Raw genomic sequence first — 21,656 nt, forward strand, 5'->3', positions numbered from 1 at the left:
AGATTAAATATATATTAGTTTAAACGATGCTACATTTTATCCAAACTTTATTTTTTTATATATATATATATATATATGCTACATTTTATTTATATTGTGATATATTTAACATATTGTATATTATGAATTATACCTATTATGCTGTATTTTACAGTCATTATACATTGTCAATTATACATTGTGGAATATGTATTTTTCCTTTTTTATTTTCTAGTATTTTTTATTTATTTATACCGATTCCTAGCAATAAGTCTGTAAGTGTGAATGTTAATGTTGTGGTCGTTGCTCTCTGCAGCTGGGCGCGGAGAAGCTGGCTCTTCAGGAGCAGCTGCAGGCGGAGATGGATCTGTGCACCGAGGCCGACGAGATGAGGAACCGTCTGGTGGCCAAGAAGCAGGAGCTGGAGGAGATCCTGCACGACCTGGAGGCCCGCGTGGAGGAGGAGGAGGAGCGGGCCAATCACCTGCAGACAGAGAAGAAGAAGATGCAGCAGAACATCGCCGACCTGGAGCAGCAGCTGGACGAGGAGGAGGCGGCGCGACAGAAGCTGCAGCTGGAGAAGGTCACCATGGAGGCCAAACTCAAGAAGACCGAAGAGGACGTGATGGTGCTGGACGACCACAACAACAAGCTCTCCAAGGTCTGTCTGCTCATGAGATTGATTTGAGAGTCTGTTCAAACGCTGGCTGCTCTTCTCACTGTTGGTCTGGTTGCACAGGAGAAGAAACTCATGGAGGAACGCATCGCTGAGTTCACCACCAACCTGGCCGAGGAGGAGGAGAAGTCCAAGAGCTTACAGAAACTCAAGAACAAGCACGAGGCCATGATCACCGACCTGGAGGGTGAGCAAAGAAAACAGAGATGGAGACAGCACAGGCATCTTTACACATTCATTCATTTAGCAGACGCTTTTCTACACAGTGACTTACAAATGAGGGCTAAACAAAGCAATTCATACTAAAATACATAACAAAATGTTTATTTATGATATATATAAGCCAAATAAAATATAGCACAAGTGAAATTCATAAGGTAGCATTCATGTTAAATACAAAACTATATATAATTAACGTAATATGAAAAATAATAATAATATTTCAAGCATTTAAATCTAGCATAATACATGAAATGTATCATTTATAATATTTGAATGGTATAATGTATAATATGTAATATTCGTAATGTGTAATATTAATTGCCTATGATTTATAATCCATAAGATATGAAACATGTTAAATATAGCATATGCATAATTCATTGTATGCGTTGTGTACGTCTTACATTATGATTTAAACATTGAACTATATTTTTAATTGTATGTGATTATAACAACATAGAAAAATGCAAAATATGTTATTTTTAATATATATATATATATATATATATATATATATATATATATATATATGTATGTATATATATATATATATATATATATATATATATATATATATATATATATATATATATATGTATGTATATGTAGCATAGTTTATCATTTATTTTATATATACATAAATATATTCTGCTATATTTTACATAAATGCATGTACATTTGTGTGAACTTACTTCAATATTTTGTTCCTGACGCCAAATATAAGAATGAACTGAATGTATGATGGCTTCACCTACTTCAGCCTTAAAATGTAGGAAGTGTTAAATGAATGAAAGCAGAGTGAATAAATGAACACCAATCCCGCAGACCGTCTGCGTCGTGAGGAGAAGCAGCGTCAGGAGCTGGAGAAGAACCGCAGGAAGCTGGAGGGCGACTCTACAGAGCTTACCGACCAGATCGCAGAGCTGCAGGCTCAGATCGCTGAACTACGAGCACAGCTCGCCAAGAAGGAGGAGGAGCTTCAGGAGGCGCTCGCCAGGTGAGAGCACGCCGCGTCCAATCACAGTCGAGCACCGCTGCGCCGCTGATCCCAGCTCATGAGTGTCTGTGTTTCCCGTCAGGATCGAGGAGGAAGCGGCTCAGAAGAATCTGGCGCAGAAGAAGATCCGGGAGCTGGAGGCTCAGCTGAGCGAGCTTCAGGAGGATCTGGAGCTGGAGCGAGCGGCTCGAACCAAAGCTGAGAAACACCGGCGAGACCTGGGAGAAGAGCTGGAGGCGCTGAAGACGGAGCTGGAGGACACGCTGGACTCCACCGCCGCGCAGCAGGAGCTCAGGTCTGTGTGTGTGCTTATAACACTCGCTCCGCATCAGATCTGCTTCCAGTTCATGTCTGCTTCCTTTACTACACTTGTGTGGACTGGAGTTTGTAATGAGAAGATCTTATAAAGGTCTTCCTGGAGTCATATTAAAAAGTGTTTGATACACTAGTAATGGTACTTTTTATTATTATAGATTAAAATAATTACAACACACATATTATTGTGTTTTTATATTATTAGATACTCTTTTTTTTTTCAGCAGTTTGCATTATATTTTTTTTATACACAATTGCATTATAGTATAGTTTCTCATTTTTATGTTACAAATATGGTAGAATAATGTTAAAGTAATAATTTCACATTTCTTTGTTTTATTTTCTTCGATATTCTTTAATCAATCGCCATTGCTTATTTAATGGTGCAATTACATTGCAGTTTTCCCTTTATAGCTAGACTGAAAATAATAATAGTATTAAAATAATCATTTTAATATTGTTATGCATTTTATTTTGATCGATAGATATTTATTTGTATTTAACAGTACAATTGCATTACAATGCTTTATTTTTATGATTCGTCTTATGATGATAATATAAAATAATTGCATTCTAGTATAAAATTTATTGAATTTTTTATTATATATAATATTCATTACCGATTTAAAAGTACGGTTGCATTACAATTCTTCATTTTTGTAATTAGTTAAAATAATAATAAAAAATAAAATTGTATTATTATTATTATTATATATATTTTAATTAATTTATTTTTTAGTTGGATGTTTTAAATATTTAATCACCCTCAAAAGCAACCATTTCTACTGGCATCAGAGTTATTTGCCTGGATGTTGCTACAAAAGCAGTAACGTGAGTCATTTGTGATGGTGTTTGCTGCAGGACGAAGCGTGAGACTGAAGTGACTCACCTGAAGAAGACTCTGGAGGACGAGGCTAAAGTTCACGAGCAGCTGGTGACCGAGATGAGACAGAAACACGGTCAGGCCTTCGACGAGCTCAACGAGCAGCTGGAGCAGGTCAAGCGGGTACGAGATGCTCTCCTTCACGTCTGATGTGTGTTTAGCAGCTCCTGAGCTCTCTCTGAGTCTCTGCGTCTCTGTTTGCAGAACAAGGTGTCGGTGGAGAAGACCAAACAGGCTCTGGAGTCGGAGAGGAACGAGCTGCAGATCGAGCTGAAGACGCTCATGCAGGGCAAAGGAGAGTCGGAGCAGCGCAGGAAGAAAGCCGAGACGCTGCTGCAGGAGCTGCAGGTCAAACACGCCGAGAGCGAACGCCAGCGCTTCGAATTCGCCGAGAAAGTCGCCAAGATGCAGGTGAGAGAACCAGCTGATCGATAGTTAGATGCTAAGGTACTGATTGAGGGTTAGCGCTAGCGTGACGGCGGTTCTGTCTCTCCTCAGACTGAGCTGGATAACGTCAACGCTTTGCTGAGCGAGGCTGAAGGGAAGTCGATCAAAGCCTCGAAGGACTGTTCCTCCGTGGAGTCGACGCTGCAGGACGTACAGGTGCGTGTGGTGGGGGATTATGGGATGTGTGCGTGCCTGGCTCGCTCTCTGAACGCTGAGCGTCTCCTCACAGGAAGTGCTGCAGGAGGAGACGCGGCAGAAGCTAGCGCTGAACACACGTCTGCGTCAGCTGGAGGACGAGCAGAGCGGTCTGAGAGAGCAGCTGGAGGAGGAGGAGGAGGTCAAGAGGAACATGGAGAAACAGATGAGCAGCATGCAGGCGCAGGTGAGGACCAAACGCTCACATACTTCATACAAACACTGTGTGCTGTAAAAGAGGAAACGTCACTTCGCAAGACGGAACGATGTTTGATTCGTTGTTCATTTGTCGTCTCAGTGAATTCATTTAGTTCTTTACCAAATAGTCTGAATGATTTATTAGTGAATCTCTAGTAAGTACAAAACCCTGAAACTAGCAGTCAGGGAACAGATCCAAACTGAATCCAGATTAAGTGTAAATGCTGCGCACACTGTGAAAATGATTTGCGTAGCTCTTCTGTGTTTGATGAGGTTCTGTATGTTCTGCTGCAGCTGGCCGACATGAAGAAGAAGATGGAGCAGGAGGCCAGTTTTCTGGAGAACACTGAAGAGACGAAGAAGCGCGTCCAGCGCGACCTGGAGGCCGTGACGCAGCGTCTGGACGAGAGAAACGCCGCCTTCGACAAGCTGGACAAGACCAAGACGCGCCTGCAGCAGGAGCTGGACGACATGCTGGTGGACCAGGACCATCTCAGACAGATCGTCTCCAACCTGGAGAAGAAGCAGAAGAAGTTCGACCAGGTGAGAGCGGAAGCCCTGCGATCGGGACGTGTTTGATTAGAAGAGCACGGCTCTTAAGAAGGGACTGAAAGTCATTTAAAAAAGACCAAAAGGTTATCAAAATAAGCTAAAACACTACATTTTAGCATTTCTAATAATTTTTTTTGGACCTGGATATATAATAAAGCCTCCTAGTGTGATATCTGGACATGGAGAGGTTTAGTTCTGCAATAATGTGGGTAGAAATTGTAAAGAAAACAATCTTAGATTGTTTATTTATGTTTATTATTGTAGTAATGCTGAGCTTAAGATGCATAAAAAATAATTTCGTTTTAGTTTTTCCATTTAAAACATTACATTTGTATTTTGTTTTGTCATTTTAGTAATTTCAAAATATTTTATCAGGTGTTGTGACAAAAAAAATTAATACATTTTTTAATATAATTGCTTTTCTTGTTTTGTGAGCTTTTAAAAGTTTGTGTTTTTGGATTTAAAAACATTTGTTTATTTGTTTTAGTCATTTTAGAGATGTTTATTAAAATAAAACCTTAAAATGATGTGGAGATGACAAGCTTTTTAATTTAAACAATTTTATTGTCTCTTATTTTTATTTATTTATAATTTTTTTTTTTTTTTTTTAATGTCAGTTATATTTGATCAGGTTTTGTGGGTAAAATCTATTTTTTAAAATCGTTAAAAAAAGAAAAAAACCATTATATAAATTTTTAGAACTAAACATTTTTTTTTTAAATCTATTTTTTTTTTGTTGTTTATAATTAAATTTTTCATTATTCATGGTTTAAAATACTTTTATTATTATTTTTTTACATATTACGTTTACATTGAGTCATTTAGCAGATGCTTTAATCCAAAGTGACTTATAAATGAGGACAACAGAATCATGACTGATGTGAAAAGTGATTCTTGTTGACATGAACCACGACAAATAAATCCTCTGTAGACGCTGACTAATATCTGAACATAGATCTGAAGGTTTGCTGGTGTTTTTCAGATGCTGGCTGAGGAGAAGTCCGTCTCTGCCCGTTACGCAGAGGAGCGTGACCGCGCCGAAGCCGAGGCCCGTGAGAAAGAGACGCGTGTGTTAGCTCTCGCCCGTGAGCTGGACACCATCAGAGACCTGAAGGACGAGATGGACCGCACCAACAAACTGCTGCGTGCCGAGATGGAGGACCTGGTGTCCTCGAAAGACGACGTGGGCAAGAGCGTAAGAGGCTTTCTCATCGTCACAGACCGTCACTTCATCAGTCGATCGCCGGAGACCTGACGGTGTTCCTGTTCTCCCTCAGGTTCACGATCTGGAGAAGTCGAAGCGCTCGATGGAGCAGCAGCTGGAGGAGATGAAGACGCAGCTGGAGGAGCTGGAGGACGAGCTGCAGGCCACCGAAGATGCCAAACTACGTCTGGAGGTCAACATGCAGGCCATGAAGGCGCAGTACGAGAGAGACCTGCAGGGACGAGACGAGCTGGGAGAGGAGAAGAAGAGACAGCTGCTCAAACAGGTGCCAGCTGACCTCCAGACGTGATGCAGCTAAACGTGTTTCATAATCAACGAGTAGAATACATGAGTCATGTGTGTGTTTGCGGTCAGGTGCGTGAGATGGAGATGGAGCTGGAGGACGAGCGTAAGCAGCGCACGCTGGCGATGGCGGCGAGGAAGAAGATGGAGCTGGACCTGAAGGATCTGGAGGCTGCCATCGACCAGGCCAACAAGAACCGCGACGAGGCGCTCAAACAGCTCAAGAAAGTGCAGGTTCGCATCCAAGCTTGGTGAACCACGTCAACGAGTCTTCAGCAGTAATGGAAAACCAGCTTTACAAAGGGTTTCCTGATCACGTTTGTGTTTCAGGCTCAGATGAAGGACCTGCTGCGGGAGCTGGAGGACACGCGTGTGTCCCGCGAGGAGATCCTGGCGCAGAGCAAAGAGAACGAGAAGAAGGTGAAGAGCATGGAGGCCGAGATGATCCAGCTGCAGGAGGTCAGTGTGTGTGTGTGTGTGTGTGTGTGTGTGTGTGTGTGTGTGTGTGGTCACATGAGCGTCTGACACGAGTCTGAATGCAGGAGTTGGCGGCCGCAGAGCGAGCCAAGAGACAAGCGCAGCAGGAGAGAGACGAGCTGCAGGACGAGATCAACAACCAGGCCAACAAAGGGTGAGGAACACCTCTCCATTCACCAGCCTCTAGCTGAGGAGACACACAAGATAATGGAGGAAATAGACAAACTATTCAAATACTGACGGAAAAATATTAATCTATATATAAATCTAAACTATTTTAATGGATACTTCAAAATATGTTTGATATGATAAAAGATGTTTTATCCAACCAAAAACATTTTCGTTTTTAAGGAAAATTTAAATAAATAATTTAAATAAATAAAATTAAAATCCAGTTTTCTGAAGGTTTTTGCATTTTCTATCTGATTTCTCTAAAAGTTATATCAGTTATAATGAAATGGATTTGTTAAAGATACATTAAAAATGTTGTTTGTATTTATTTATTATTACTTATTTTATTTTATGAACCATTTCAATCTACAAAATAGTTTTTAATTTAAAGGGATTCAAAACTACTGAAAGTAAATAATAATAATGTATTGTAGTATTTTTTTTAAGATATTGATTTTTCTTTATGATTTCCCTTACGGGTATATAAATAATAAAATATAAATGATAAAAATGAAATATAAATGACAATGAAGTTGATTTATAAATGACATTTTTGTATTTATTCTTGTTGTTCACTCTACTATTTTAATATTTCATTAAAAATATTTTTAATCCAAACAATAAACTAAAAATATTTCTGAAATAAACCCTAATCATTTGTATTATTATTATTATTTGCCCTTCTATTTTATTTGTTTATTTTTTGTTTGTTTATTATTTAGGAAATATGATTCACAACTAGTTATAAAAAAATAAAATAAATGTATTAAAAATGTATTAAAGACTTGGCTAAATAGATTTCACAATTCACCATTTTTTAATGTTATTTTATATTTTATCTTGTATTAAAACATTTTAACACAAATAAATAATGATAATAAAAATAAAAAATAATAATAAGACATTTAATTGAAGTTCTATGATTTTTTTTAAAAAGGCCCAATTTTGCATAAACACATTTATAAAACAGCATCTGAAATTGACAGATTTCTTCTGGCTAATATAATCTTGTATAATTGCCCATAATCCTTTGTGTTTGTGTGCTCAGCACCCTGGGCTCGGAGGAGAGGAGGCGTCTGGAGGCGCGCATCGCTCAGCTGGAGGAGGAGCTGGAGGAGGAGCAGAACAACACCGAGCTGGTGAACGACCGGCTGAAGAGAGCCCTGCTGCAGGTCAGGAGCGCTGCTGACCTCTGACCCCCGACTTCTGACCCCCACAGCACACTCACCAGAGTCTCTCTGTCCACAGACGGACCAGATCAACGTGGAGCTGACGGCGGAGCGCAGCACCTCCCAGCGTCTGGAGGGAGCACGCTCTCAGATGGAGCGCCAGAACAAGGAACTGAAGCTCAAACTCACCGAGTTGGAGGGAGCCGTCAAGAGCAAATACAAGGCCACCATCGCCGCCCTGGAGGCCAAGATCATCCAGCTGGAGGAGCAGCTCGACATCGAGACCAAGTACTGCAACACACACAAAACAATACTTCTTTACACTGAAATAATATAGTCATGTTTAGACAGACTATTAGCATGAAGTATGTATTTTGTTATTCAGAAAATAAATATTAAATGCGCTTACATTTCAGGTTAAAAAACACATAACATACATTAAGGTCTAGCAGTAAAATTGTATACTATTAATAAATCCAATACATACTATTAGTTCTTTTTTTACATTTACAGTAGGTCAACAAATAAAAATGGTATAAAATTAATATTGAATCAATTTGTTCACAATACAGATACAAATCAACTAAAAAAAATACATAATACATTTATTTACATAGAATCATAGACATATTCAGATATTTTAATTAACAATTAATCTATTTTTTTTTATTAATTACAATACGGATACAAATACATGCATACGCATTTATCTACAATGAACCATTTTTAAACATGTTTAGACTATTTACCATACAAGATAGATATTTACTTTAGAAAATATACAACTGAATAGATTAAATTCACAATTTAAATGAGAAAACTCAATCAATGAAATTTGCAATGACATAATTAAATTAGAAAAGAAAATGTATTTCAGATTAAAGGAACATCAAAACTAACTTGATAAAAGTACAAAGCAATTTACAATTTTCAGATTAAAGTCCCATTGGTCTACAAATTAGAATGTACACAATAATTCATCTATTTATAACAGCATGGAAAAACTGAAAGTAATAAACGATGTTTGTGTTCAGAGAGCGACAGCAGGCCTCAAAACTGGTGCGTCGTACAGAGAAGAGGCTGAAGGAGGTGATTCTGCAGGTGGACGACGAGAGACGCAACACAGACCAGTTTAAAGATCAGGTGCTGCTATTTCCAAACCCTGTCAGTCACACTATTCCAGGTTAAAGTTCAGCGATGTTAACGGTTGTTTGCTATCGACTGCAGTCTGAGAAGCTGAACAGCCGCATGAAGCAGCTGAAGCGGCAGCTGGAGGAGGCCGAGGAGGAGGCACAGAGAGCAAACGCCAACCGCAGGAAACTACAGCGAGAGCTGGAGGACGCCACCGAGTCTGCCGACGCCATGAACCGAGAGGTCAACAGCCTGAAGGTCAAACTCAGGTGCGAGAAAACACTGCACGATAACAGCTCAACTGATGATCGCCTTTGATTTGAGCAGTATTAGAATTGAGATTATTATTTATTTACTCATTTTTACATTTCTTCAGAATTATTGCACGTTCAAATTAGGGCTGCACGATGTGTCGTTTAAGCATCGATATCGCAATGTACGAATCCACGATAGTCACATCGCAGGATGTGCGATGATGGGTGTCGTAGTTAATCCGTTATTCATTAACTGTACGGGCCAGCTGCTCCCCGGCCCTTGACGAATGTGATTCGCGGATTAACTGCACAGCTTAACCATCATAGAGTAAAAGTTTATCATTTGCATGTGTTTTTAAGTCCTGTCAGTTTAACAGGGCAGAGAGAGAGAGAGAGAGAGAGAGAGAGCGCAAGAGAGAGAGAGCGAGAGAGAGAGAGAGAGAGAGCGCGCGTGCGAGAGAGAGCGCAAGAGAGAGCGAGAGAGCGAGAGAGAGAGCTCTCTCCCTCGTGCATATTAATCAATTGACACAATGGTGTCCATGTTTAAATCATTTAAAATGAGAATGTAAGTGTGCTCACCCCATTTTTGTTTGTAAGAAAAATTTTGATTAGATTTCATATTGCAATATATATCGCAGAAAAATAAAATATCGCAATGTCATTTTTTCCCAATATCGTGCAGCCCTATTTCAAATCCATGTTATTAAAGTTAACTAAAATAACTAAAACCAATTTAAAAATACACTTTCTTTACTTGGAAAAAAAAATCAGCTAGATGCTACGACAGTCTCTCATTTTCATTTAGACAAATCATTAGAAATCACTTATTTAAAAAAAATATCTATTTTTATTTAAAGTATTAAAATTACTAAAATGATTTAAAAAAGAAATATGTTACTTGATATAAAATAAATGTTAACAAAAATAAAATGCTTTATTGAAAAAATTTAGATAGATGCCAGATCATATTTATAATTTGTGTTTAGTTTAAGTTAAAGTACTAAAACTAAAATTTAAATATAAATATAAAAATGCATATTAAAGATTATAGACGTTTGAATAATGAATTATATTTTGAAGTTCAATTAATTAAAATGTTATGACTAAAACTGAAATTTAGTTTAAGAAATTGATTAAAAACTATATTTTAAAAAACATTTTGGTTTAATTTGAAGTACTAAACTACGACTAATATAAATAACTAAGACAACATTTCACTCAAATTGAAAATGAACAAAATTAAAATTAATGTATAACATTAAATCATTCACATGGTTTATTTTGCCTTGCATAGTTTTTCGATCAAATTTATTATATAAATGAATATAATCTCTATAAAATGAAAACTAAACAAACAAGAATTTTTCAAAAGCTAAAATGGTGAAATTCCTAATATTTATTCCAATGATTACAAATTATGTTCGTATATTAATTTATTGTTCTATTTCTATTATTTCATTCATTTCTCTATACTTTATTTTTCTGAATTTCTATGCTATTATTCAGTTGTTCTAGAATTCTGATTAATATCGCAATTAAAGTATGTTGTCTTAATGAGGCATGCATGTAATCAAATGCATTTCTGACATTGAAATGTGTGTCTCTTGTGTCCAGACGTGGTGATCTGCCCTTCACCATGCGCCGCATCGTCAGCCGCTCGGGAATCGAGAGTGACGAAGACCCCGAGGCCAAGATCGAAACCCCTGAACCTAAACCCGAGTGAAAGAAGCCGAACCGCAGCATTCCCTCACAAACACACACATACACAAGTCTTGGATGGCAACGTCCACGAAAACTCAGAGATACTTCGTCGTTTTTAGTTTTTTGTTCTTATTTTAGTGCCATAGTGTATTCGCGCACACACAATGGTTCTCCTGACAATCACACACACGACAGCTTCACTCACACAGAGGACCAAATTTGTGTTTTCATGTCAATGTCTAGAATAGAAAAAGAACGGAATGATATTTTTGTAAGGGCGCATTCCGTCAATTGTAGTCCCGATTCCGGATCTATTTTTCTAACTGAAGTAAAAGGATTAAAAAAAAATGGTGAAGAAGAGAACTTATTGAAGGGGACCAAAGCAAATTTGCTTTCTACGAAACTGTATTTTATCCGTACGTTTTTATAATGGTATAAGGATGAACATAGCGCTTGCTCTCTTGCACCTCTGCTGGTAAATAATAGATTGTGATGAGAATTATAGATACTATACTACAGTTACGCTTTTGGGCTTTACACATGAATATTTAGTAAATCAAACCAGCACTAAAAATATTAGAGATTTTCATGCTACCGTATATGCACATTAAATGGCAAATACTGTTTTGAGCAATAAAATGGAGGGGTTTATAGCACTGTTGCAGCAGATTGAAGGAATAAGGATTGAGTAGGCAATGCACGAACTCATTTAGACATGGCACTATGCACTATCGCCTTAAATCTACTATTTGGATATGTTCTGTTCCTCTCTTCTTTTCAGTATATGTGTCTTTATTAATGTTCAGGGCATGATTGGTGGAGGGTTGACGGTTTCTCTCACGCACACACTGTAAACGCTGAGCACGGCTGCGCGGGAATCGACCGTTTGGGCGGGAGTTTTTAAAAAACATGGAACACTTCCATGACTACCTCTGATCACGTGTAACACTCTGTGACGTCATATTTGATTCTCTGAAAGAGCGAAGGAGAATGGATTTGAACGACAGCGATCTCCTCCTCGAAGCTCATGCTCAGCTTCTGCTTGTTTTCGCGCACACTGCTGGGAAGTCAGAGAAATTTACTATTATTGATTAAGTATGGATAGATAGAGCATTTCTCTCTCTCATTCTCATCGTCTCCCAATTATGACTTTGTGATGTTATGTTCTCTGTCTCTGCAACTCCTTAATTATATCTGGAGAGAGTTGTCATAAATCGTTGGTGTAATGATGCAATAAAATGGCTTTTTCAAAACCCTTGTAGCAAGTGTATGAGCTCTTGGCTTAATCTTGTTCTTGTTTTTTTTTTTTTTTTTTTGTTACAGTTACAAACAAAAGTATCTTGGACTTGGGCTAAAATTAGCCCACTGCTTTCAACCATTTAACAAATATATTTTAGTCCTGTAAAATCACTTGTTTTTAACATAAAATTGTAAAAGTCATCGCCCAATGATCGATTCTAAGAGGAAACTAACTTTAATAACCCTGGTCTACCTCAGCATCTCGTTCACCGAAGAACGTCTTTCCCAAATGTTTACTGATATATATATATATATATTTTTTTTTCCCCCTGAAAATCCAAATGTTCTCTTTCATTTTTTAGTCAGAAGAAATCCCGCGCCTCCCTGCAGTGTTATAGAAGAGTAAAAAAAGGCTGTTTAATTTATGCACATCACTCTCATTTGTTGAGCTATTTTAATCACTGAGTTTATTTTCTTTCTTTTTTTAGTTGTGTGAAAAATGAGGAGAGCCGTGGAGTAGATCATATTATATTATTATAGATTATAGAATATAGATTATATTAATCAAATGTTAGTCTAGTTAGTACAATCTGTTTTGACAGTACTGAGCTCGTCCACGAGAGCGCGCACACGACCGTCTCACTGCAGAAGTGGTCGAGAGTGGATTTATCTGCTTTACACTGGAGCTTATCGATACCCTTTCTTTCAGTGTGTAAAAAGTTGTCTAAAACTGAGATTCGCTTTTACTATTATTTTATTAAGTGACACATAAGTTGTGCTCTATGTCATCATTCTCCATTCTTATTCTCAGACAAATACTTCATGCATCTGTCTGACATTACTTCGGTTAGGACTATTCTGCTTTAAACAGATCGAATCAATTGTTATTAGTATTATTAATACAGTAGTCAACATTTGAAGTGGATCAAAAAAGTTACTCGGTTGTCCTTAGAACGCTTTTTAGTTTTAGGTTTTATGACAACTTCATGAAAGGTTGGTTTTATGTTTATGTTACGGACACAACTGTGCCATACTTTAACCTGTACAAGAACAACCTGATTGATAACACACACAAGACTGTCCTACTTTTTGCAGTTCATTTTCACCCCTATAAAATAAATGTTTCCCAAATTGTTAAAGAAACATGTTTGTGCACTGTGTAAACACTTGTGGCACCGAGATTTAGGACATTATGTCTCTCAGCAAATAAGTTGCGACAGAATGTACACTGTGTTTAACCGAGTCTTTGTCTTAATATGGACAATCACAGACTTCATCAAAACACAGTACAGCGCCTCAGAGGAGAATAAAAGTGAACACAGTCGCCACCCAGCGGCGAGGAAACGCACTACAGCAGAAAACCAGCGCCTCCTGCATAGACCTACAGTCGAGGAATAATTTCATTTATTTACTTATATATGCACAACACATCCAACTCAGATTATTTGATAGATTATTTGTTAAAATTGCATCTTACATGAACCATATTTTACATTTTAAGTAATATTATTTAATCATGAATTTAAAGCTTTTAGAAAAATTTGTTATTGTTTATGGGTAATAACATAATACATTACACAGTAAATAATGTATACCTTATACCTTTTTTTGCACATTCAGATCCATACTTTTGTGTAGAGACGCTGTTACTGTGAGGTGAAGTGGACTGGTGATGGGACTTCAGGAGTGGGTATATCAGTGGCATATAAGAGCAGCAAGAGGAAGGGAGAGAGTAATGAGCTTTTAGCTGGATGTAACAATCAGTCCTGGAGATTGTACTGCACCCCCCAATTTCTGCTCATTCACAAACAAAAACATTGAGACTGTCCTTCCTGTAACCCGTGTGTCCAGTACAATAGGAGTGTATGTGGATCACAGCGCAGGGATTTTGTCCTTCTACAGCGTCTCTGACACAATGAGTCTCATCCACAGAGTCCAGACCTCATTCACTCAGCCGCTCTGTGCTGTGTTTGGATTTGATAGACACTCAAAGGTGAAACTGTGTTGTCTAGTAAATCATTATGTAGGTTGTTTAGAATATTTTGTCATGATGAATAAGTACCAGAAATATGTCATGAGGCTTATTTTCTAGTTAAAGAAATAATAATAAAAAATGATAACAGATTTATCAAAATTTCACACCAAAACAGTAGCCTATAATTATGACTGTAAGAGCTGATAATGAAGAATAATGAAACTGATGGGATTGCAGATAAATACATTCATGATAAAATGATATAATACGATTGTAAAACTTCCAGCCAGTTCCAGAATCCAGCAAGATTTATTTTTAATGATACGAAAAGAATACACGTCACACCTCTGTTTATCAATTTGCAAAATCCTATTCTATCAATTTAACAGAGATGGCAAAATGTGGTTTAGTCTGAAATAAACTAATAAAATATCAGAATCCAACTGTATACAGTAAACATAAATATTTACCTCACTATACACTTTATGAATTCTTTTTTTATGAACTGAACTATGGACTGATGACACCAATCAGACATGGAGCAGGCAACATTATCACAATATGACAAGTAAAGAAACCGATAAATCAATGTACATTCATGCACGCGCATTTACACTCATAGCAGATAGCTGCAGAGAATGAAACTGAAAGTAAACAACTAGGGTCACATGCACAGTAGCAAGACTACCCTTATAAAGGAATAAGGAATTTGTCACATTTATTAAATACAGTAAGTAATAATAGTGCAGGGTGAGTGAACTTTTGAAAAGCTGCATTTTGTCATGGGTTCATTATTCCTGCTACTCCAAAACATTGTATTTTTCTGCATGTTCATAATACGTAAAATTCACAATGCCATTTTTTTTTACTCATGTGCTTTGTTCAAAATATATAATAATTGATACTGACACTGAGTAATGAGCTTTGTAACTTTAATGTAGGTCAGGTGACTACACGAGCAGAAAGTGGTCGAGTTCACGCAGACGCAGAAGAGACGCGATGTTTGTGGATATTTTCTCCTGCTACAGTTGACTAAAAAGCAGGGACAGATTTTAGACGTAACGGTGCCCTGGGACCGATTTAATAAGGCCTCCTCGTTTGAATTTCAGCTGGGTCCCTCTCTTCAGTTACCCGTGAGTACACACACTGTTTGCTCTTTATCGACAGGATATTCACGTTCTGACGCTGTCTCATTCTGAATGCGTTAGTTTCGGTTTTGTTGAAGGGTCATTCTACAGAGATGTCCACATTTGGTAGAGCAAGACGTCCTAATATGTATTTATTTTTCTAATATTTAAACTTAAAATTAGACCACATTATTAAATTACATTTTAACTTTATGGATATACTTAAATTACAGCTTTTTAAATTATATTTTTTGTGTGTGTGTGTGTGTGTGTGTGTGTGTGTGTGTGCAATTGTTTTTTTTTTTTTTTACCAAATGTCTTTTGCAAGGTATCAAACCAGATGTTGTCAATCCTGGTATACTCGCTAAATTAAGTAGTTTAATCCATTTGTATTCTAGTTTTTTACAATTAAAACTAAATTCGAATTTGCAAATTAATCAAAATACGAATTATATTCGAATTTAAAATGCATCATTTCAGTTAGGGTGAAGAAAAGCTTTTGCCTTCTCTTCTAAGGCCACAAGAGGGCGCATTGGGCAAAATATTACTAACGTACTGAAAAAACATGACTGAAAAAAAATTTTTTCAATAATGTTTATAAACCGATAATAATTAATTAGCTTAAAGAACTATAAACAAAACAGCATCATGTGTGCATGCATAGTTTAATACAAATGGGTGAAAGCCAATCACAGAGAGTAAATTTTTCCTTTAAACATGAGATGTAGTGGGATGGGGAAAAACCCACCATAAATTCTCAAGATATGTTTTTGAGAAAAAAATTAACCCACCTTAATTTTAAATGGCTTTCTGTCGTGCGAGACGCGAGTGCAACGGTGATAGATGTCCCTCTAGAAAATGCGTGAAATATGTGTTCTATGTGAATGGCTTGGTTTCAGTTTTGATGAATACAATATGAGATCCATAAAAAAAGTAATAATAATAATTCAGTCAGCTAGTTCTTTTTTTGTGTGTTTGAATGTGTGGATTCATTTTAGATAGTATGTGTACAGCATAGTGAGCATAGAATCAGTACTTTATGGAATGTAAAAGAAAAGGGACAGAATTGCTGCAGTAAAGGCTTTATTGGCAAAATGAAATTGCTGTCATTTATCATAAAAAACAAACAAAAAAGAAAACCCAGAAAAACATACAACTGTTGAGTTGCATATCATGTCTTTGTCTGTGTGTTCATGCAGTGAAATGGCAGAAGCCAGTATTTCAGTGGATCGGGACCAGTTCATTTGTTCAGTGTGTCTGGATCTACTGCAGGATCCAGTGACTATTCCCTGTGGACACAATTACTGTAAGAAATGCATCACAGATGTCTGGGATTTCGATCAGAAGGGAATCCACAGATGTCCTTTATGCAAACAGTCCTTCACACCAAGACCTGGTTTAGGTAAGAACTAGGTGATTGCTGAAATGTTGGAGAAACTGAAGAAGACGAGGAGCCAAGCTGCTCCTTCTGTTTCTTCTGCTGATCCTCCTGCTTCTGTTCACACTGGATCTGGAGATGTTCAGTGTGACTCCTGCACTGGGATTAAACAGAAAGCAGTGAAATCCTGTCTGGAGTGTCGAAGCTGTTACTGTCAAAATCATCTTGATCAGCATGAGAGTCTCTTCAGAGGTAAAGGACACAATCTGATGGACGCCACTGGACGACTGCAGGAGATGATGTGCTCTCGACATGGTAAAATACTGGAGATTTACTGCCGTACTGACCAGCGATGTATCTGTATGCTGTGTTTGGTAGACGAACACAAAAATCATGACACTGTATCAACTTCAGCAGCGAGGACAGAGAAACAGGTAAGTTTCCCAAGCAATGGAAATCCATCTGACCATATTCATGGGCACTTGATTAAAAACATATTAACTTATGCAGTTCCTGAATTATCAGCAGGAACATAAATTACCAAATTGTTGTACCATCTGTTGCCTGGGTGTCTGTGTACTTGTACGAGTAATGGGAGATATTTGGGATCATCTCAAAAAGTTTGGGGGTTTTTGAGATTTATTGTCTTTACAGTGAAAAAGATGAAAGTAGCGAACACAGTGGTGTTTAGGACAGAGTCTGGTGATTTAATGCATCCCGAGGAAAAGCTGAACCTCAAATTTTTCTGTTACATGCAGAAACATTTGGGGGAGATGCAGATAAAACTTAACCAGAAAATCCAGAAGAAAGAGAAAGACATTCAGGAACTGAGGGAGGCTGCAGCGTCTCATAAGGTGAGATCTGAAAAGAGCGAATGGAATAAATGAAAAGAAAGAAAACATATTAACAAACCCTAATTTATTCAATCTGATGTTTGAAAGATGAAACAAACATGAAAATGTAATTGTTGCACCACATATTATGAATATAACTGAATAATGGAATGCAGAAGTCTTCAGACCAGGACTTTGATCAAACATCCAAAGTTTGGGCCTTGCTTATCTTTTCATACATTTATTCAAAGACAAAATTATTCAAAATTTGTGTAAACACAATGGAATATTTATATTGTTTTCATAGCACAAATTGAATTATTATATAGAATGGTTAAAAGATGTCTGGGTGCAAAGGCACATTTTCCCATCTTTGAACACAAGATATCAGTAGTATGCAACCTCTTGAAAAGTTTAAAGTAAAGAACCAATTTATGATACATTCAGTGTTCCATTCGGAAGAGCTCATCCCTGAGCCCTAATCCCTTCAAAGGGTTTACCCTCCAGAGTGAGAGCTTTTGAAGGGATGAAGGGTGTAGGGGACCAAATAACTGTTTCTTTAAGTGCCCTTCTGCGTCATCATCACATGCCCACACAGAGGTGCCATCGTCATGCAAAGAATCATGGGAGCCCATCAGTTGTACCCTTCGAAATCCTTCATTCCGAAGGGCCCTTTAAAGTGGCCAGTTTTGAGCACTTTGGTTTGGAACGACCCTTCAATTTGGCGGCCATGATTGTTTTCACTCAGAAGTGCCCTTCGGAGGGCGATATATCCCGTTTGTAACACACTGACAGTTGAGGGGAAACCCCGGTGCTTCTCAAATCTTCATTTCACCATTACTATACAAAACAAAGACTTGACATTAACATAAACAGGCATGACTAAACAGCAGGGTTATATAAATCCAATACCCAACAAAGGAATATGGCAAACAAAAGAGTTTAAATGCATAGGGAACATGGGGAACACATGACCAAAACAATCAACGAGCAAACAGAACTGAAAACCCCATGAAGAGACTGAACCAATGACAATATGACACATGAGCTGAAGTACCATAATGCTGCGTTCACACCATGTCATAATTACCTTGGGCTCGAAATGACTACACATGGCTTTCTATTTAGAGTTGTTTGCGTCCTCAGACTGGGAATAATCCATGATAATTGTAATAAAACTGAAGTGAATGAAAATAGAGTAGTTCATCAAATAACACAGTGCTGCAAGCAATTATTTAAACAAACACTCTCGCTGTATTTGGATGTAACACTAGCGTAGCTAGCGATGACTCAGCAGATTAGTTCAGCCAACATAAATGGTAAAACCTGACCAAAATAAACATTGCAAATTACCAATAACATTCATGATATACTTAATAATAATCAGATATGACCATATACTGTACTTACACATATTGCATGAAAACATTACAACATAACGCCCAGAATAAACAAGGATTGACAGTCATCTTCTACCAGAAACAAAGTTGCCCCAAGATGGATAAATGAATGAGCTTGGAAATCATATATGAGAATAAGCAACTTGTGTACAGGGAGTTTTTAATAAAGTTACAATTATATCAGCATTTACCATCCATTCTGTGAGAATTACAGGACAGAAAGAAACAATCATGAGCTGATTTTGATGTGTGTCCTGTAACAGCGCTCTGCACAGACAGCAGTGGAGGACAGTGAGAAGATCTTCACTGAGCTCGTCCGCTCCATTGAGAAACGTCGCTCTGAGGTGACGAAGCTGATCAGAGATCAGGAAAGAGCTGCAGTGAGTCGAGCTGAAATAAAACTGGAGCGACTGGAGAAGGAGATCAATGAGCTGAGGAAGAGAGACGCTGAGCTGAAGCAGCTTTCACAAACACAGGATCATGTTCATTTCCTCCAGGTAACAGAGATCTTCTCAAACACAGGACTGAGGACTTCAACAAGCTTTTGTGATAACATTGTGTTTGTGTCTGTAGAGTTTGTCATCTGCTTCAGTCTCTCTCTCTGGATCTACAGACGGCTACAGTGTCAGTCCTCATCTGACATTCAGAGATGTAGTGAACTCTGTCTCTCAGTTTAGAGACAAACTGCAGCAGTTCTGCAGAGAGGAGACAGAAAAAAATGACTGAAACAGGTAGATTTATATGGATTCATTCATACTTATTCATTAAATGTGAAATTCCTCTTGACATGAGAATTAATCTGCAAAATGTGTTTTGGTGTCTGTAAGTGAAAGCCATCCAGGTCATTATTGCTCCTGAATATGAGACCAGAGAGTTTCTACAGTGTGAGTTCCTCTAAAAACACACACAAACACTGACAATCATTGACAGATACGTAATTAAACACAAGAGGTAGATCCAGAGGCATAGCAGTTGGACAAGTCAGTTTAATCGTGTCAAAGCAGTACACAGCATGACTGAAATGGTGAGCCAGCTGCAATCGTTCAAGCCTTCACATTAAACATAACATTAGAGGAGGAGATTGATCCTATTGCAAAATACAAACAAAAATCCACATCTAGGCACTACATGTACAGTAGCCCTGCCTTAGTACAAAGGCTTTTTACTTTGCTAACTAAGCGAGTGCCTAGATGTGGATTTTTTTATTTATTTATTTTGCAAAAGGTTCTGCTTTTCATTTTTGACATTTTGTTCCCTCTCTGGAGCGGCCCATAGTACCGGCTGTGGCCCTGGTCAAGATTTTTTCATTGATTATCCTTTCAAATTTTGTTGCCGATTTGAAATATGTAATTTAATTGTGAGTTCAGCACAGTTTTTGAGATTTCAGGATTTCCCCTGTTCATTTAGATAGGTATTGGTTTGATTTGAATTTGGGGAAAAAAGAAAGATAAAAAAAATTATATATATGGTTTTATGAAAGATTCATTGTTAATGATTTCTGGAATACCTGCTAAATGATTATTTACATGCAGATCATGTGTTTGTTTTCATCAGATTTCCATCCCTTCATGTTGGATTCGAACACAATATATCCAAGTCTCCATCTGTCTGAGGACAACACAGTGATCACTTCCTCCAGTTTTAATTACAGATATCCCAATCATCCCGACAGATTTGACTATTGGATAGAGGCCTTGTGTACAGAGAGTGCTGGTGGATGCCGTTACTGGGAGGTTGAGTACAGCGGTAAAGAGGGCGTCCATATAGCAGTGGCATATAAGAGCATCAAGAGGAAGGGGAAGAGTGGTGATAGTCGATTTGGATATAATGATCAGTCCTGGAGACTGTACTGTTGTAACTCCAGTTGCTCATTTAGACACAATACCATACGGACTGTACTCCCTGTGGTGTCCAGCCGTAAAATAGGAGTGTATGTGGATCACAGCGCAGGAACTCTGTCGTTTTTAAGCATCTCTGACACAATAAATCTCATCCACAGAGTCCAGACCACATTCACTCAGCCGCTCTATCCTGGGATCGGATTACAAAATAACACAACAGTGAAACTGTGTCGTCTAAATGTGTAAATAATATTGCCATATCACATCTAAGCATTGTGAAACAGGAAATGAGATGTAGCTTATTTTCAAATTATTTAACCGCTAATATACTGTTGTGATAAGAGTTTTAGCAAATTAACAGTTTTAGCAAATGAATAAAAATATATTTGTAATGTACGAGGAGAAACTGATAATCAGAACTGTGAGTTGTCTTTTGTTGGAATCTGTTAAAACTTTGATTACTTTTTGGCAAATGACAGACAAAGTCTTGTTTTTCCCTTGGCGGACATTTCTATGCGTTCTCTTGTATTTCTCTGTTGGATTTCCATGTTGACCCTGAACCGTCTCTCTCATTTCTGGATTGTTTGCTGCCTGCCCCGACTCTCAGCCTGTAATTTGACTCAGCCTTTTGGCCCGACTCTGATTACCCTGTCTGCTGGTGATTTACCCTGCCTGTACTACTTTGAAACCTTTTAATAAAGGTTACAATAAAGGCTGCACATGAATCCTCACTCCGTTGACCCTTCGTTACAACATGACAAATAATGTCTCGAGCACAAACATTCAGATATATAGCATAGCAGAGGAATCACAGAAAAGCTGCATCTGAAGTGGCATCTAGATGCTTAGTACACTGTTTAATGCAATGCATGAATGCTTTAACCTGCAGTTACAAATGCATAAATTATGTTTTGATATTTTAATCTTAAAACTTTGAATAACCTACTGATATTTGAAATGATTTTAAAGATATATAAGATATATATATA

General features: G+C 37.7%; 1 protein-coding gene and 1 pseudogene across 3 annotated transcripts in view; both read left to right on the forward strand.

Moving 5' to 3' along the window:
* Positions 1 to 12,127, forward strand: part of LOC132153073 (myosin-9-like) — a 45,684-nt gene extending 33,557 nt beyond the window's left edge. For all 3 annotated transcript variants that reach the window (XM_059562269.1, XM_059562251.1, XM_059562260.1), the window contains 19 exons: positions 296 to 640; positions 719 to 842; positions 1,703 to 1,874; positions 1,957 to 2,169; positions 3,051 to 3,195; positions 3,277 to 3,483; positions 3,571 to 3,675; positions 3,749 to 3,901; positions 4,207 to 4,455; positions 5,447 to 5,659; positions 5,742 to 5,954; positions 6,044 to 6,205; positions 6,302 to 6,430; positions 6,514 to 6,602; positions 7,668 to 7,791; positions 7,868 to 8,076; positions 8,823 to 8,931; positions 9,016 to 9,188; positions 10,788 to 12,127. In XM_059562269.1, the coding sequence (XP_059418252.1) occupies positions 296 to 640; positions 719 to 842; positions 1,703 to 1,874; positions 1,957 to 2,169; positions 3,051 to 3,195; positions 3,277 to 3,483; positions 3,571 to 3,675; positions 3,749 to 3,901; positions 4,207 to 4,455; positions 5,447 to 5,659; positions 5,742 to 5,954; positions 6,044 to 6,205; positions 6,302 to 6,430; positions 6,514 to 6,602; positions 7,668 to 7,791; positions 7,868 to 8,076; positions 8,823 to 8,931; positions 9,016 to 9,188; positions 10,788 to 10,896 (3,243 nt within the window). In that variant the 3' untranslated portion in view covers positions 10,897 to 12,127. The remainder of the gene's footprint in view (positions 1 to 295; positions 641 to 718; positions 843 to 1,702; positions 1,875 to 1,956; positions 2,170 to 3,050; positions 3,196 to 3,276; positions 3,484 to 3,570; positions 3,676 to 3,748; positions 3,902 to 4,206; positions 4,456 to 5,446; positions 5,660 to 5,741; positions 5,955 to 6,043; positions 6,206 to 6,301; positions 6,431 to 6,513; positions 6,603 to 7,667; positions 7,792 to 7,867; positions 8,077 to 8,822; positions 8,932 to 9,015; positions 9,189 to 10,787) is intronic.
* Positions 12,128 to 15,005: 2,878 nt separating this feature from the next.
* Positions 15,006 to 21,637, forward strand: LOC132153261 (E3 ubiquitin/ISG15 ligase TRIM25-like; annotated as a pseudogene).
* Positions 21,638 to 21,656: the final 19 nt, after the last annotated feature.

The sequence above is a fragment of the Carassius carassius genome, chromosome 1, assembly GCF_963082965.1.
Source record: "Carassius carassius chromosome 1, fCarCar2.1, whole genome shotgun sequence".
Taxonomy (NCBI): Eukaryota; Metazoa; Chordata; class Actinopteri; order Cypriniformes; family Cyprinidae; genus Carassius; species Carassius carassius.